At 42.8% G+C, this 15,719-nt stretch overlaps 2 protein-coding genes and 1 long non-coding RNA gene across 7 annotated transcripts in view; all 3 read right to left on the minus strand.

The window, feature by feature from the left end:
• Nucleotides 1-6,264, minus strand: part of LOC110510860 (ras-related protein Rab-40C) — a 61,821-nt gene extending 55,557 nt beyond the window's left edge. Inside the window, exons 1-2 of one of the 2 annotated variants that reach the window (XM_036942091.1) lie at nucleotides 5,840-6,264; nucleotides 4,434-4,662 (exon numbers count right to left, since the gene is read on the minus strand). In XM_036942091.1, the coding sequence (XP_036797986.1) occupies nucleotides 4,434-4,575 (142 nt within the window). In that variant the 5' untranslated portion in view covers nucleotides 4,576-4,662; nucleotides 5,840-6,264. Of the gene's footprint in view, nucleotides 1-4,433; nucleotides 5,112-5,839 lie in introns of both variants that reach the window. The other variant, XM_036942090.1, reaches the window with a different exon arrangement.
• A 4,233-nt stretch (nucleotides 6,265-10,497) lies between these two features.
• On the minus strand, nucleotides 10,498-11,602 carry LOC118938373. Its single transcript, XR_005035676.1, has 2 exons — nucleotides 11,095-11,602; nucleotides 10,498-11,042 (listed from the first exon to the last, which is right to left on the minus strand). It is a non-coding gene; the product is annotated as an uncharacterized LOC118938373 (long non-coding RNA).
• Nucleotides 11,603-12,369: 767 nt separating this feature from the next.
• The window catches only part of LOC110494404 (phosphatidylinositol N-acetylglucosaminyltransferase subunit Q-like), a 36,787-nt gene continuing 33,437 nt past the window's right edge, over nucleotides 12,370-15,719 (minus strand). For 3 of the 4 annotated variants that reach the window (XM_036942093.1, XM_036942092.1, XM_036942094.1), the window contains exon 14: nucleotides 12,468-12,652. In XM_036942093.1, the coding sequence (XP_036797988.1) occupies nucleotides 12,500-12,652 (153 nt within the window). In that variant the 3' untranslated portion in view covers nucleotides 12,468-12,499. Of the gene's footprint in view, nucleotides 12,653-15,719 lie in introns of all 4 variants that reach the window. The other variant, XM_036942095.1, reaches the window with a different exon arrangement.

Consider the following 15,719-nt stretch of genomic DNA (forward strand, 5'->3'; position numbering starts at 1 on the left):
GTAGCTGATACATTATTAGTTAGTGAGACAGTGACTGGACCCTCTGTAGCTGATACATTATTAGTTAGTGAGACAGTGACTGGACCCTCTGTAGCTGATACATTATTAGTTAGTGAGACAGTGACTGGACCCTCTGTAGCTGATACATTATTAGTTAGTGAGACAGTGACTGGACCTTCTGCTGTAGCTGATACATTATTAGTTAGTGAGACAGTGACTGGACCTTCTGCTGTAGCTGATACATTATTAGTTAGTGAGACAGTGACTGGACCTTCTGCTGTAGCTGATACATTATTAGTTAGTGAGACAGTGACTGGACCTTCTGCTGTAGCTGATGCATTATTAGTTAGTGAGACAGTGACTGGACCCTCTGTAGCTGATACATTATTAGTTAGTGAGACAGTGACTGGACCTTCTGCTGTAGCTGATGCATTATTAGTTAGTGAGACAGTGACTGGACCCTCTGCTGTCGCTGATGCATTATTAGTTAGTGAGACAGTGACTGGACCCTCTGCTGTAGCTGATGCATTATTAGTTAGTGAGACAGTGACTGGACCCTCTGGAATAACTGATGCATTATTAGTTAGTGAGACAGTGACTGGACCTTCTGCTGTAGCTGATGCATTATTAGTTAGTGAGACAGTGACTGGACCCTCTGTAGCTGATACATTATTAGTTAGTGAGACAGTGACTGGACCTTCTGCTGTAGCTGATGCATTATTAGTTAGTGAGACAGTGACTGGACCTTTCTGCTGTAGCTGATACATTATTAGTTAGTGAGACAGTGACTGGACCTTCTGCTGTAGCTGATGCATTATTAGTTAGTGAGACAGTGACTGGACCCTCTGTAGCTGATACATTATTAGTTAGTGAGACAGTGACTGGACCTTCTGCTGTAGCTGATGCATTATTAGTTAGTGAGACAGTGACTGGACCTTTCTGCTGTAGCTGATACATTATTAGTTAGTGAGACAGTGACTGGACCCTCTGGAATAACTGATGCATTATTAGTTAGTGAGACAGTGACTGGACCTTTCTGCTGTAGCTGATACATTATTAGTTAGTGAGACAGTGACTGGACCTTTCTGCTGTAGCTGATGCATTATTAGTTAGTGAGACAGTGACTGGACCTTTCTGCTGTAGCTGATACATTATTAGTTAGTGAGACAGTGACTGGACCTTCTGCTGTAGCTGATGCATTATTAGTTAGTGAGACAGTGACTGGACCTTCTGTTGTAGCTGATACATTATTAGTTAGTGAGACAGTGACTGGACCCTCTGCTGTAGCTGATGCATTATTAGTTAGTGAGACAGTGACTGGACCCTCTGCTGTAGCTGATACATTATTAGTTAGTGAGACAGTGACTGGACCTTCTGTTGTAGCTGATACATTATTAGTTAGTGAGACAGTGACTGGACCCTCTGCTGTAGCTGATGCATTATTAGTTAGTGAGACAGTGACTGGACCCTCTGCTGTAGCTGATGCATTATTAGTTAGTGAGACAGTGACTGGACCTTCTGCTGTAGCTGATACATTATTAGTTAGTGAGACAGTGACTGGACCTTCTGCTGTAGCTGATGCATTATTAGTTAGTGAGACAGTGACTGGACCTTCTGCTGTAGCTGATACATTATTAGTTAGTGAGACAGTGACTGGACCTGCTGCTGTAGCTGATACATTATTAGTTAGTGAGACAGTGACTGGACCCTCTGCTGTAGCTGATACATTATTAGTTAGTGAGACAGTGACTGGACCCTCTGCTGTAGCTGATACATTATTAGTTAGTGAGACAGTGACTGGACCCTCTGTAGCTGATACATTATTAGTTATTGAGACAGTGACTGGACCTTCTGCTGTAGCTGATACATTATTAGTTAGTGAGACAGTGACTGGACCTTCTGCTGTAGCTGATGCATTATTAGTTAGTGAGACAGTGACTGGACCCTCTGCTGTAGCTGATACATTATTAGTTAGTGAGACAGTGACTGGACCTTCTGCTGTAGCTGATACATTATTAGTTAGTGAGACAGTGACTGGACCTTCTGCTGTAGCTGATGCATTATTAGTTAGTGAGACAGTGACTGGACCCTCTGGAATAACTGATGCATTATTAGTTAGTGAGACAGTGACTGGACCTTCTGCTGTAGCTGATGCATTATTAGTTAGTGAGACAGTGACTGGACCCTCTGTAGCTGATACATTATTAGTTAGTGAGACAGTGACTGGACCCTCTGTAGCTGATACATTATTAGTTAGTGAGACAGTGACTGGACCTTTCTGCTGTAGCTGATACATTATTAGTTAGTGAGACAGTGACTGGACCTTTCTGCTGTAGCTGATGCATTATTAGTTAGTGAGACAGTGACTGGACCTTTCTGCTGTAGCTGATGCATTATTAGTTAGTGAGACAGTGACTGGACCTTTCTGCTGTAGCTGATACATTATTAGTTAGTGAGACAGTGACTGGACCTTTCTGCTGTAGCTGATACATTATTAGTTAGTGAGACAGTGACTGGACCTTCTGCTGGAGCTGATGCATTATTAGTTAGTGAGACAGTGACTGGACCTTTCTGCTGTAGCTGATACATTATTAGTTAGTGAGACAGTGACTGGACCCTCTGCTGTAGCTGATACATTATTAGTTAGTGAGACAGTGACTGGACCCTCTGTAGCTGATACATTATTAGTTAGTGAGACAGTGACTGGACCTTTCTGCTGTAGCTGATACATTATTAGTTAGTGAGACAGTGACTGGACCCTCTGTAGCTGATGCATTATTAGTTAGTGAGACAGTGACTGGACCTTTCTGCTGTAGCTGATGCATTATTAGTTAGTGAGACAGTGACTGGACCTTCTGTAGCTGATACATTATTAGTTAGTGAGACAGTGACTGGACCCTCTGCTGTAGCTGATACATTATTAGTTAGTGAGACAGTGACTGGACCTTCTGCTGGAGCTGATGCATTATTAGTTAGTGAGACAGTGACTGGACCTTTCTGCTGTAGCTGATGCATTATTAGTTAGTGAGACAGTGACTGGACCTTCTGTAGCTGATACATTATTAGTTAGTGAGACAGTGACTGGACCTTTCTGCTGTAGCTGATACATTATTAGTTAGTGAGACAGTGACTGGACCCTCTGTAGCTGATACATTATTAGTTAGTGAGACAGTGACTGGACCTTTCTGCTGTAGCTGATACATTATTAGTTAGTGAGACAGTGACTGGACCCTCTGTAGCTGATACATTATTAGTTAGTGAGACAGTGACTGGACCTTCTGCTGTAGCTGATACATTATTAGTTAGTGAGACAGTGACTGGACCCTCTGCTGTAGCTGATACATTATTAGTTAGTGAGACAGTGACTGGACCCTCTGTAGCTGATACATTATTAGTTAGTGAGACAGTGACTGGACCCTCTGCTGTAGCTGATACATTATTAGTTAGTGAGACAGTGACTGGACCTTCTGCTGTAGCTGATACATTATTAGTTAGTGAGACAGTGACTGGACCCTCTGTAGCTGATACATTATTAGTTAGTGAGACAGTGACTGGACCTTCCTGCTGTAGCTGATACATTATTAGTTAGTGAGACAGTGACTGGACCTTCCTGCTGTAGCTGATGCATTATTAGTTAGTGAGACAGTATGAATGTGTCTGCATTGTTCAGACGTTTTTACAGGAGCGGAAAAGATTATTCACTTACCACACACAGCGGACTGGTATGTGTCTGTTTTTAGGTGGTGTGTGTGTGTGTGTAGATGGTGTGTGTGTGTGTGTGTGTAGATGGTGTGTGTGTGTGTGTGTGTAGATGGTGTGTGTGTGTGTGTGTAGATGGTGTGTGTGTGTGTGTGTGTGTAGATGGTGTGTGTGTGTGTGTGTGTGTGTGTGTGTGTAGATGGTGTGTGTGTGTGTGTGTGTGTAGATGGTGTGTGTGTGTGTGTGTGTGTAGATGGTGTGTGTGTGTGTGTAGATGGTGTGTGTGTGTGTGTAGATGGTGTGTGTGTGTGTATAGATGGTGTGTGTGTGTGTATGTAGATGGTGTGTGTTGCTGTGTTTGTGTGTAGTATGTGTATACATGTGTTATGTGTCCATGCGTCTGTGTGTGTGTTGATGGTGTGTGTGTAGTATGTGTATACATGTGTTATGTGTCCGTGTGTGTCTGTGTCTTTACGCGTTCGTGCTGTGTATTTGTATTTATTAGAGATCCCCCTTAGCTGCTGCCAAGACTTTGTGTGTGTGTGTGTGTGTGTGTGTGTGTAGTACATTTGCAAGTGAGTCATTTAGCAGAAGCTCTTATCCAGAGCGACTGACAGTTAGTGCATTCATCCTAAGACAGCTCGGTTGGACCACCACATAATCACTGTCACAGTAAGTACATTTTCCCCTTCAATAAAGTAGTTATCAGAAAAAGTCCTGAGCTCGTGACTCACCACTGCTGTACGCGTACGGAGACTCTGCCGATCCATCCTGTAGGCTGTCTAGTATCTCCCCTTTCCCCACATCGCTGTCCCCGACCAAGAGGAACTTCAACAGGTAGTCATAACTCTTCACCGGGCTGCCCTGGGTACCCATCCTACCTTCCTCACATCTGTACCCTCACACACTGGGGGAGGAGAGTGGAGAGGATGGAGGCAGAGGGGGACTAAGGGGGGATAGGGGCTGGAGAGAGGGGGAGAAACAGGTACAGTCTATTCCAGCAGAGAAGTTAAAAGAGTCAAGAGTCTGTGTGGTCCTCCAGTTGAGAATTGTTGATTAGCCCTACGGCCCACTGTTGTGTGTCGAGGTGGAGTTGAGGCGCTGCTACAGGTTAAAACACCTGACCACCATTGTAGCTTGGCAAGTCTGAATGATGCAGCAACAGTGGACACAATAAAAAATAAAAAGTCCCTCCAGGTTAAACAGCTTGCAGCAGTTGGAAGTACGGTGTGCTGCTCAAAACCAAAAACGTCCCTTGGACAGGAATTCGGCAGGGTACCAGTGGTGGTCCAAATAACGTCACTGCTGAAAGCAAGCTGCGAGCAGAAGTCCTGATCTTCCAACCTCAACACCGTTTTACAACTGGTATTTATTTAACCACCGACTTCTCTGACTGCTAGCGCTTCAAACACCTGTCACAGTTTAAAACATAAATTACATTTAAAATACAACGCGGTTGCTTCATCAATAGACGGCTAGTAAACGAACCTTGTTGTGAGCTATCTGGCAATAACCTCTCTTTAGATGAAAACAACATATTTGTTTTGTGGACGTGACGTTAGCTAAACTGTATATTTTAAGGACGTAGCTAGTTTCCTAGTTAGCGTACAGGCTATCTGTGTCCTTATTGTTAGCATAACGTTAGCTAGCTAGCGAGTAATGCCATTATGGGCTAGCTATCGCAACAAAGAAAGTGTTATCAAGAACATCTAACGTTACAGCCTATGTTGAGCCCACAAAACAAACATGTTTATAACCTGTTTTCTTTTAAAACTAGATAGTTAGCAACCCTGTTATAGTAATTAAAGGGTAAATAGGCATATGAACAACAGCTTTGCGTGGCTGGCAAGACAGGAGGAGCTAGTTAGCTGGATATGCTAAGCTAGCTGGTAATGCTAAACTAGCTGGGTATGCTAAGCTAGCTGGTAATGCTAAGCTAGCTGGTAATGCTAAACTAGCTGGTAATGCTAAGCTAGCTGGTAATGCTAAGCTAGCTAGATATTCGTGGTTAGTTGACAAGTGTCAAATCAAATCAACGACAGAGGTCAACATCCGAATTAAATAACATACCCTATATGTATCAGTTTGAGCTCTCATTCATAAACCAGTTAGGTAATAATTTTACGAGTAATCTCCTAACCTGTCGAAAACTGGACTATCCTCTTCCTAAGTGGTTTACGATGCTGGCTTCCTTGGTACCGATTGCTTGCTAACTTCACCCGAGACTGGCTGCTCTGAAATCGGGCCCCTCTCTCTTGTCCGGACAACAAAGATCCGTAACTTCCCGACCTTTTCCTTGCCTTGGTTCTATCCAGAACTTGCAGTTTGCCGTATTTTCTCGTGGGTCCAAAGCACACTTTGAGATGTAAGGTTTTAGTCCAAGTCCGCGGTAAATCATTTGAAAATCTCAGTTTGTGAAATTATACATGTGTTTTTTTCCTTCCACGCTCAATCATATTCGCGATAACACACTGTAGTTGACAGATAGGCACTGCACAGTCTGGTGCTCGAGGTTCCCGCTCCGCCCTTACCAGCCTCTGATTGGATACACATACGCACAGAATGATCCGATTAGCTATCAGAAAAATCAATCATAAAATCTGTCAACAACACATTGAGAGTGTGGAAGTGACTAAGATTAAGGGGCAGATTCGATTATGTTGATCGTACTGTTCGTCTGGGTACTGGTCTGTGACCGGTGACGTAAACGGGCAAAGGCAGGTGAAGGAGGAATCTTGCGCTGCTCGGTTCGTGTTGTCAACAAGGCAGCATTGTGCATCGTCCAGAAACATACATCTCTTTCCAATAAAAAAAAATATATGTTTGAATTTTTCTAATTAGTTTTCATTTGGAAGGCATATACAGCATTTATATATTTTTTTAAAACCAATCACTTTTTCATGTCATAACACATGAAAAAGTAATACACATTACTCCACGAGTTTAATTATGTCACTTTTGTTTTTGAGCCGATTTCGCCATGGGCTTTGAATGGGGTACCTGGCTCACGCCTGGGGGGAGCCCGGTTCTACAACGAATGCAATCAACTTTCACCCGGTTCAAAACACGCCTTATCGGGCGTCCCGGAAAGATTGATTAATCGAATGCCTTCAATGCTAATCAGATGATAGAATGGATTAAAGCACTGGCTCTAACAAAAACGGAATAAAAAACAATGGGGAAATGTAGTAACGTCATAAATGTTGAAACAAAGGACACGGAAGTAACCTTAACAAACACGTTTGTGTGGGATACTGTCAGTTGACAGAGGGTGTGAATGTGTGTCAAACCTGTTTGAAAATCATGACTCATTACCTCTCTCCTCTCCCATATATAGATACTCGAATGAATGAATGACTGATTGAATTAATCACACACACACATAGCCGAGGTAAGTAGTGGTGCTGAGGGTGCTGCAGCATCCTCTGAAAAATAACAATAATAATAATATATATATATATACACTAGTCATGTATTAGCGGACCGATATAGGCTTCCGTATCGCCGGCAAATATTTTTTTTAGATATATATTTCAGGATACTGTGTATCCTTGGAAATAAACAGAATTCTGGTAAACATTACAATTTTAAAAACATAGCTTGTCCAAGAAAAGTAGTCTCTTGACAGGGTAAATTAAGCTGCCTACAAAGTTCTGTACTGAATTCAATATTACCACTACCTTTTTAAAACCATGTATAGATAGATGTATTACCCAAACACAAGCATTATTATTTATTTGTATATATTTAATTTTAAGCTTTATTTTAACACAGGCCAGGCCCGGTCATATCCCACCTGCTTTGCATTACCCTGGGAAGACAAAATGCAATTTGCTCAACTTGCCATTGGCTCAACTTTCCCCAAGGCACATATCTACAAGGATGCACTTTCATACTAGGTTTAGGACCTCATATTGAAGCTTGTAGGCTGCGTTTACACAGGCAGCTCAATTCTGATTTCAGCCTACCGGGGAACAGTGGGTTAACTGCCTTGTTCAGGGGCAGAACTACAGATTTTTACCTTGTCAGCTCGGGGATTCGATCCAGCAACCTTTCGGTTACTGGCCCAATGCTCTAACCACTAGGCTATCTGCCACATCAAAATGATTTGTTATACTGTTTTATAAGATATGTTTTTATATTGTGTTAGATTTGTTGTTAATACATATTGTATATATACACACAAATATATATATATATACAGTACCAGTCAGAAGGTTTAGAACACCTACTCATTCAAGGGTTTTTATTTAATGTTTACTAGTATTCTATTTTTCTTTTTTGCTGTTTTCTACATTGTAGAATAATAGTGAAGACATCAAAACTATGAAATAACACATACGGAATCATGTAGTAACCAACAAAGTGTTAAATAAATCCTTGTTAAAAGTTCATTTGTGTAATTTCTTTCCTTCTTAATGCGTTTGAGCCAATCAGTTGTGTTGTGACAAGGAAGGGTTGGTATACAGGAGATAGACCTATTTGGTGAAAGACCAAATCCATATTATGGCAAGAACAGCTCAAATAAGCAAAGAGAAATGACAGGCTCTCATTTCATTAAGACATGAAGGTCAGTCAATGCAGGAAAAAGTGCAGTCGTAAAAACCTTAAAGTGCTGAAACTGTCTCTCATGAGGAAAGGAAGAGCCAAGGTTACCTCTGCTGCAGAGGATAAGCTCATTGGAGTTACACACACCTATAAAACACACACCATGACAGGACTCCAGACACACACCTATAAAACACACACTATGACACCATGATGTGCATGTACTCACACAACCACGAGGCAAACGCACACACAGCTATTTCACACAAACACCACTGACAGATACACAATCTATGGGAACAATATTGTATGAACCAAGCACTTGGTCGATAACTCCCATTGGAATAATCTGCTTTAGCCTGATAACGCAATATACTTTACTAATGGATTATACCAATCATCATCATCACAATGATGTAGATAATATATGTAAACCCTGGATTATCCATCATCAATCTGAATCTGTGTGTCTGTTGTGTTTGTGTGGCCAACAGGGCTCTGGTATGCTGCTTCTGGACAGGCCTCCCAATCCTCTAGATCCCTGCCTTGCCATTGGAGCCAGGTTCTGTCCCTGACTAGCCCCTGTGCAGATCCTGGTGTGTAACAGGCACGCCATATAAATATCCTCACACACTGACTGGAACCCTCCAGGAACTGTGGAGGGGAATCATACTTGACTATGAGGGATCCCAAAGGAATAGAAGGTGGAGTGTAGTGTGGTTGTGGTGTTGTGTGAGTGTGTGTCCAATCCATAGCAATTAGCAAGACACCCCCAATAAAGGAGTGGTTCTGCAGGTGGTAACCACAGACCACTTCTCAGTTCCTATGCTTCCTGGCTGATGTTTTGGTCACTTTTGAATGCTGGCGGTGCTTTCACTCTAGTGGTAGCATGAGACGGAGTCTACAACCCACACAAGTGGCTCAGGTAGTGCAGCTCATCCAGGATGGCACATCAATGCGAGCTGTGGCAAGAAGGTTTGCTGTGTCTGTCAACGTAGTGTCCAGAGCATGGAGGCGCTACCAGGAGACAGTCCAGTACATCAGGAGACGTGGAGGAGGCCGTAGGAGGGCAACAACCCAGCAGCAGGACTGCTACCTCCACCTTTGTGCAAGGAGGAGCACTGCCAGAGCCCTGCAAAATGACCTCCAGCAGGCCACAAATGTGCATGTGTCTGCTCAAACGGTCAGAAACAGACTCCATGAGGGTGGTATGAGGGCCCGACGTCCACAGGTGGGGGTTGTGCTTACAGCCCAACACCGTGCAGGACGTTTGGCATTTGCCAGAGAACACCAAGATTGGCAAATTCGCCACTGGCGTCCTGTGCTCTTCACAGATGAAAGCAGGATCACACTGAGCACGTGACAGACGTGACAGAGTCTGGAGACGCCGTGGAGAATGTTCTGCTGCCTGCAACATCCTCCAGCATGACCGGTTTGGCGGTGGGTCAGTCATGGTGTGGGGTGGCATTTCTTTTGGGGGCCGCACAGCCCTCCATGTGCTCGCCAGAGGTAGCCTGACTGCCATTAGGTACCGAGATGAGATCCTCAGACCCCTTGTGAGACCATATGCTGGTGCGGTTGGCCCTGGGTTCCTCCTAATGCTAGACCTCATGTGGCTGGAGTGTGTCAGCAGTTCCTGCAAGAGGAAGGCATTGATGCTATGGACTGGCCCGCCCGTTCCCCAGACCTGAATCCAATTGAGCACATCTGGGACATCATGTCTCGCTCCATCCACCAACGCTACCTTGCACCACAGACTGTCCAGGAGTTGGCGGATGCTTTAGTCCAGGTCTGGGAGGAGATCCCTCAGGAGACCATCCGCCACCTCATCAGGAGCATGCCCAGGCGTTGTAGGGAGGTCATACAGGCACGTGGAGGCCACACACACTACTGAGCCTCATTTTGACTTGTTTTAAGGACATTACATCAAAGTTGGATCAGCCTGTAGTGTGGTTTTCCACTTTAATTTTGAGTGTCACTCCAAATCCAGACCTCCATGGGTTGATAAATTTGATTTCCATTGATAATTTGTGTGTGATTTTGTTGTCAGCACATTCAACTATGTAAAGACAAAAGTATTTAATAAGAATATTTCATTCATTCAGATCTAGGATGTGTTGTTTTAGTGTTCCCTTTATTTTTTTGAGCAGTGTATAAACCTCTCTCTCTCATATATATATATATATATATATATATATATATATATATAAATAAATAAACTGGAAAACAATGAGGCTACACCTTTTCAAACCACATTCAAATCAACTGGGCCTTTATTATTATGAAAGGGACATTGGGGATACGTCCCACATAGCCCTAGTCACAAAGTAGTGCACTACTTAGTCTACAGCATTCCATTTGAGACACATCCCTGGACATTCAGCACCTTCAGTAGTAGTCAACACTCAACACAAATCAAATGCAAGCAAACATGACAATGTGACAAACTACGGTCCTGATTTAGAATCAATTGTTTTCTTATTTCTTCCATTATGGCACAAACAACAAAAAAATCAGTCTATGAAATTAAAGGAGATAAAAAAAAAAAAAAAAGGTTCTAAGAAGATAAACCAGGATAATACCAGGTTGTTATTGTTAAAAAATAAAGGCTCTCAATAAAGTTGAGAAAGTCCTTTCGTATTTCAGAATTTCAGATGGAGGATTCCCTGGTTCTTCCTTCCAGATTCAGGGAATATTCTAACCAGGATTTCTGAAGGAAAACCTGGGAATTTGGGGAAAGTTAGGGGAATCTTTCAAACGTAATGCTAAATAAAAAGGTTAAATAAATACAGTACCTCTATACTCTAGTACTTCTCTGGCAGTTAGATACTGTACTGAATACAGTACTTCTATACTTCTAGTACTTCTCTGGCAGTTAGATACTGTACTGTAGGTTTGGGGTTAGCAGGTTTTTAGGGGGGAAATGGCACATTACCAGAGTAAAAAATGACCTAGAACACTAATCTAAGAATAAATACTGAATGTTTTCAATGAAAATAAATGCATTGACATAATCTCGCTACACATTAGTCGGAATGTATAAACAATCAATTCATCCTAAAAATGTGAATGTTTTATTTTAATCTTATAATATAAAATACATCTGGAGTTAAATAAGACTAGGAGTAATTAGTGCAGTAGATGCTTTAGACAGCATCAAATGGCACCCTATTCCCTACATAGTGCACTACTTTTGACCAGGGCCCCATAGAGCTCTGGTCAAAAGTAGTGCACTATGAAGGGAATAGGGTGCCAGCAGACCTAAATACCTGATTTAAAAGGAGACACACACACCTCCTTTACAAGCTCTCATCAGCAGCACCAATATTCTCACACTAACATCCTCTCCCACCACCCCTCCACTCATCAACCTTGGTATTCTTGTCTCTCCCCCCTATCCCTCCCCCTTCTCTATTCTGTCTCTCCCCCCCTATCCCTCCCCTTCTCTATTCTGTCTCTCCCCCCTATCCCTCCCCCTTCTCTATTCTGTCTCTCCCCCTATCCCTCCCCCTTCTCTATTCTGTCTCTCCCCCCTATCCCTCCCCCTTCTCTATTCTGTCTCTCCCCCCTATCCCTCCCCCTTCTCTATTCTGTCTCTCCCCCCTATCCCTCCCCCTTCTCTATTCTGTCTCTCACCCATATCCCTCCCCCTTCTCTATTCTGTCTCTCCCCCCCCTATCCCTCCCCCTTCTCTATTCTGTCTCTCCCCCCCCTATCCCTCCCCATTCTCTATTCTGTCTCTCCCCCCCCTATCCCTCCCCCTTCTCTATTCTGTCTCTCCCCCCTATCCCTCCCCCTTCTCTATTCTGTCTCTCCCCCCTATCCCTCCCCCTTCTCTATTCTGTCTCTCCCCCCTATCCCTCCCCCTTCTCTATTCTCTCTCCCCCCTATCCCTCCCCCTTCTCTATTCTGTCTCTCCCCCCTATCCCTCCCCCTTCTCTATTCTGTCTCTCCCCCCTATCCCTCCCCCTTCTCTATTCTGTCTCTCCCCCCTATCCCTCCCCCTTCTCTATTCTGTATCTCCCCCTATCCCTCCCCCTTCTCTATTCTGTCTCTCCCCCCCTATCCCCCCCTTCTCTATTCTGTCTCTCCCCCCCTATCCCTCCCCCTTCTCTATTCTGTCTCTCCCCCCTATCCCTCCCCCTTCTCTATTCTCGGTCTCTCCTCTGGTCTCAGTTGATCTTGGTCGTGTCTCCAGGGGTAGATGAGTTCTCCCAGAAACAGCCCCCCCCCATCTCTCTCTCCCCTGGTCCTAGTCTATCTTGGTAGTCTTGTGCTTCCAGGGGTAGATGAGTTCTCCCAGGAACAGCTTCTTGCAGAGGGCCAGCCATGAGTCTTTAGGGTAGCAGCTGTAGGTGGGGGTCCTGTAGGTCTGAACCACACTGCTCACCTTCAGAGGGTTAATCTGAGAGAGAGACGGAGGGAGGGAGGGGGGAGACATAAACATGTCTAGGTTTATCTAGGAGAAAAACTGTGAATGACACATGTGTAGGGTATGTCTGTGTTGTTGTGGTTTTACAGGAATAAATAACCTAAACTGACTGTGTGTAGGGTATGTCTGTGTTGTTGTGGTTTTACAGGAATAAATAACCTAAACTGACTGTGTGTAGGGTATGTCTGTGTTGTTGTGGTTTTACAGGAATACATAACCTAAACTGACTGTGTGTAGGGTATGTCTGTGTGGTTTTACAGGAATACATAACCTAAACTGACTGTGTGTAGGGTATGTCTGTGTGGTTTTACAGGAATACATAACCTAAACTGACTGTGTGTAGGGTATGTCTGTGTTGTTGTGGTTTTACAGGAATACATAACCTAAACTGACTGTGTGTAGGGTATGTCTGTGTGGTTTTACAGGAATACATAACCTAAACTGACTGTGTGTAGGGTATGTCTGTGTGGTTTTACAGGAATAAATAACCTAAACTGACTGTGTGTAGGGTATGTCTGTGTGGTTTTACAGGAATACATCACCTAAACTGACTGTGTGTAGGGTATGTCTGTGTGGTTTTACAGGAATACATAACCTAAACTGACTGTGTGTAGGGTATGTCTGTGTTGTTGTGGTTTTACAGGAATACATAACCTAAACTGACTGTGTGTAGGGTATGTCTGTGTGGTTTTACAGGAATACATAACCTAAACTGACTGTGTGTAGGGTATGTCTGTGTGGTTTTACAGGAATAAATAACCTAAACTGACTGTGTGTAGGGTATGTCTGTGTGGTTTTACAGGAATAAATAACCTAAACTGACTGTGTGTAGGGTATGTCTGTGTTGTTGTGGTTTTACAGGAATACATAACCTAAACTGACTGTGTGTAGGGTATGTCTGTGTGGTTTTACAGGAATACATAACCTAAACTGACTGTGTGTAGGGTATGTCTGTGTGGTTTTACAGGAATAAATAACCTAAACTGACTGTGTGTAGGGTATGTCTGTGTGGTTTTACAGGAATAAATAACCTAAACTGACTGTGTGTAGGGTATGTCTGTGTGGTTTTACAGGAATAAATAACCTAAACTGACTGTGTGTAGGGTATGTCTGTGTGGTTTTACAGGAATAAATAACCTAAACTGACTGTGTGTAGGGTATGTCTGTGTGGTTTTACAGGAATACATAACCTAAACTGACTGTGTGTAGGGTATGTCTGTGTGGTTTTACAGGAATACATAACCTAAACTGACTGTGTGTAGGGTATGTCTGTGTGGTTTTACAGGAATACATAACCTAAACTGACTGTGTGTAGGGTATGTCTATGTTGTTGTGGTTTTACAGGAATAAATAACCTAAACTGACTGTGTGTAGGGTATGTCTGTGTTGTTGTGGTTTTACAGGAATAAATAACCTAAACTGACTGTGTGTAGGGTATGTCTGTGTGGTTTTACAGGAATACATAACCTAAACTGACTGTGTGTAGGGTATGTCTGTGTGGTTTTACAGGAATAAATAACCTAAACTGACTGTGTGTAGGGTATGTCTGTGTTGTTGTGGTTTTACAGGAATACATAACCTAAACTGACTGTGTGTAGGGTATGTCTGTGTGGTTTTACAGGAATAAATAACCTAAACTGACTGTGTGTAGGGTATGTCTGTGTGGTTTTACAGGAATAAATAACCTAAACTGACTGTGTGTAGGGTATGTCTGTGTTGTTGTGGTTTTACAGGAATACATAACCTAAACTGACTGTGTGTAGGGTATGTCTGTGTGGTTTTACAGGAATAAATAACCTAAACTGACTGTGTGTAGGGTATGTCTGTGTGGTTTTACAGGAATAAATAACCTAAACTGACTGTGTGTAGGGTATGTCTGTGTTGTTGTGGTTTTACAGGAATACATAACCTAAACTGACTGTGTGTAGGGTATGTCTGTGTTGTTGTGGTTTTACAGGAATACATAACCTAAACTGACTGTGTGTAGGGTATGTCTGTGTTGTTGTGGTTTTACAGGAATAAATAACCTAAACTGGCTGTGTGTAGGGTATGTCTGTGTGGTTGTGGTTTTACAGGAATAAATAACCTAAACTGACTGTGTGTAGGGTATGTCTGTGTGGTTTTACAGGAATACATAACCTAAACTGACTGTGTGTAGGGTATGTCTGTGTGGTTTTACAGGAATACATAACCTAAACTGACTGTGTGTAGGGTATGTCTGTGTGGTTTTACAGGAATAAATAACCTAAACTGACTGTGTGTAGGGTATGTCTGTGTGGTTTTACAGGAATAAATAACCTAAACTGACTGTGTGTAGGGTATGTCTGTGTGGTTTTACAGGAATACATAACCTAAACTGACTGTGTGTAGGGTATGTCTGTGTTGTTGTGGTTTTACAGGAATACATAACCTAAACTGACTGTGTGTAGGGTATGTCTGTGTGGTTTTACAGGAATACATAACCTAAACTGACTGTGTGTAGGGTATGTCTGTGTGGTTTTACAGGAATAAATAACCTAAACTGACTGTGTGTAGGGTATGTCTGTGTGGTTTTACAGGAATAAATAACCTAAACTGACTGTGTGTAGGGTATGTCTGTGTTGTTGTGGTTTTACAGGAATAAATAACCTAAACTGACTGTGTGTAGGGTATGTCTGTGTGGTTTTACAGGAATAAATAACCTAAACTGACTGTGTGTAGGGTATGTCTGTGTGGTTTTACAGGAATACATAACCTAAACTGACTGTGTGTAGGGTATGTCTGTGTTGTTGTGGTTTTACAGGAATACATAACCTAAACTGACTGTGTGTAGGGTATGTCTGTGTGGTTTTACAGGAATACATAACCTAAACTGACTGTGTGTAGGGTATGTCTGTGTGGTTTTACAGGAATAAATAACCTAAACTGACTGTGTGTAGGGTATGTCTGTGTGGTTTTACAGGAATAAATAACCTAAACTGACTGTGTGTAGGGTATGTCTGTGTTGTTGTGGTTTTACAGGAATAAATAACCTAAACTGACTGTGTGTAGGGTATGTCTG

This window comes from Oncorhynchus mykiss, chromosome 13 (assembly GCF_013265735.2).
Source record: "Oncorhynchus mykiss isolate Arlee chromosome 13, USDA_OmykA_1.1, whole genome shotgun sequence".
Classification (NCBI taxonomy): domain Eukaryota; kingdom Metazoa; phylum Chordata; class Actinopteri; order Salmoniformes; family Salmonidae; genus Oncorhynchus; species Oncorhynchus mykiss.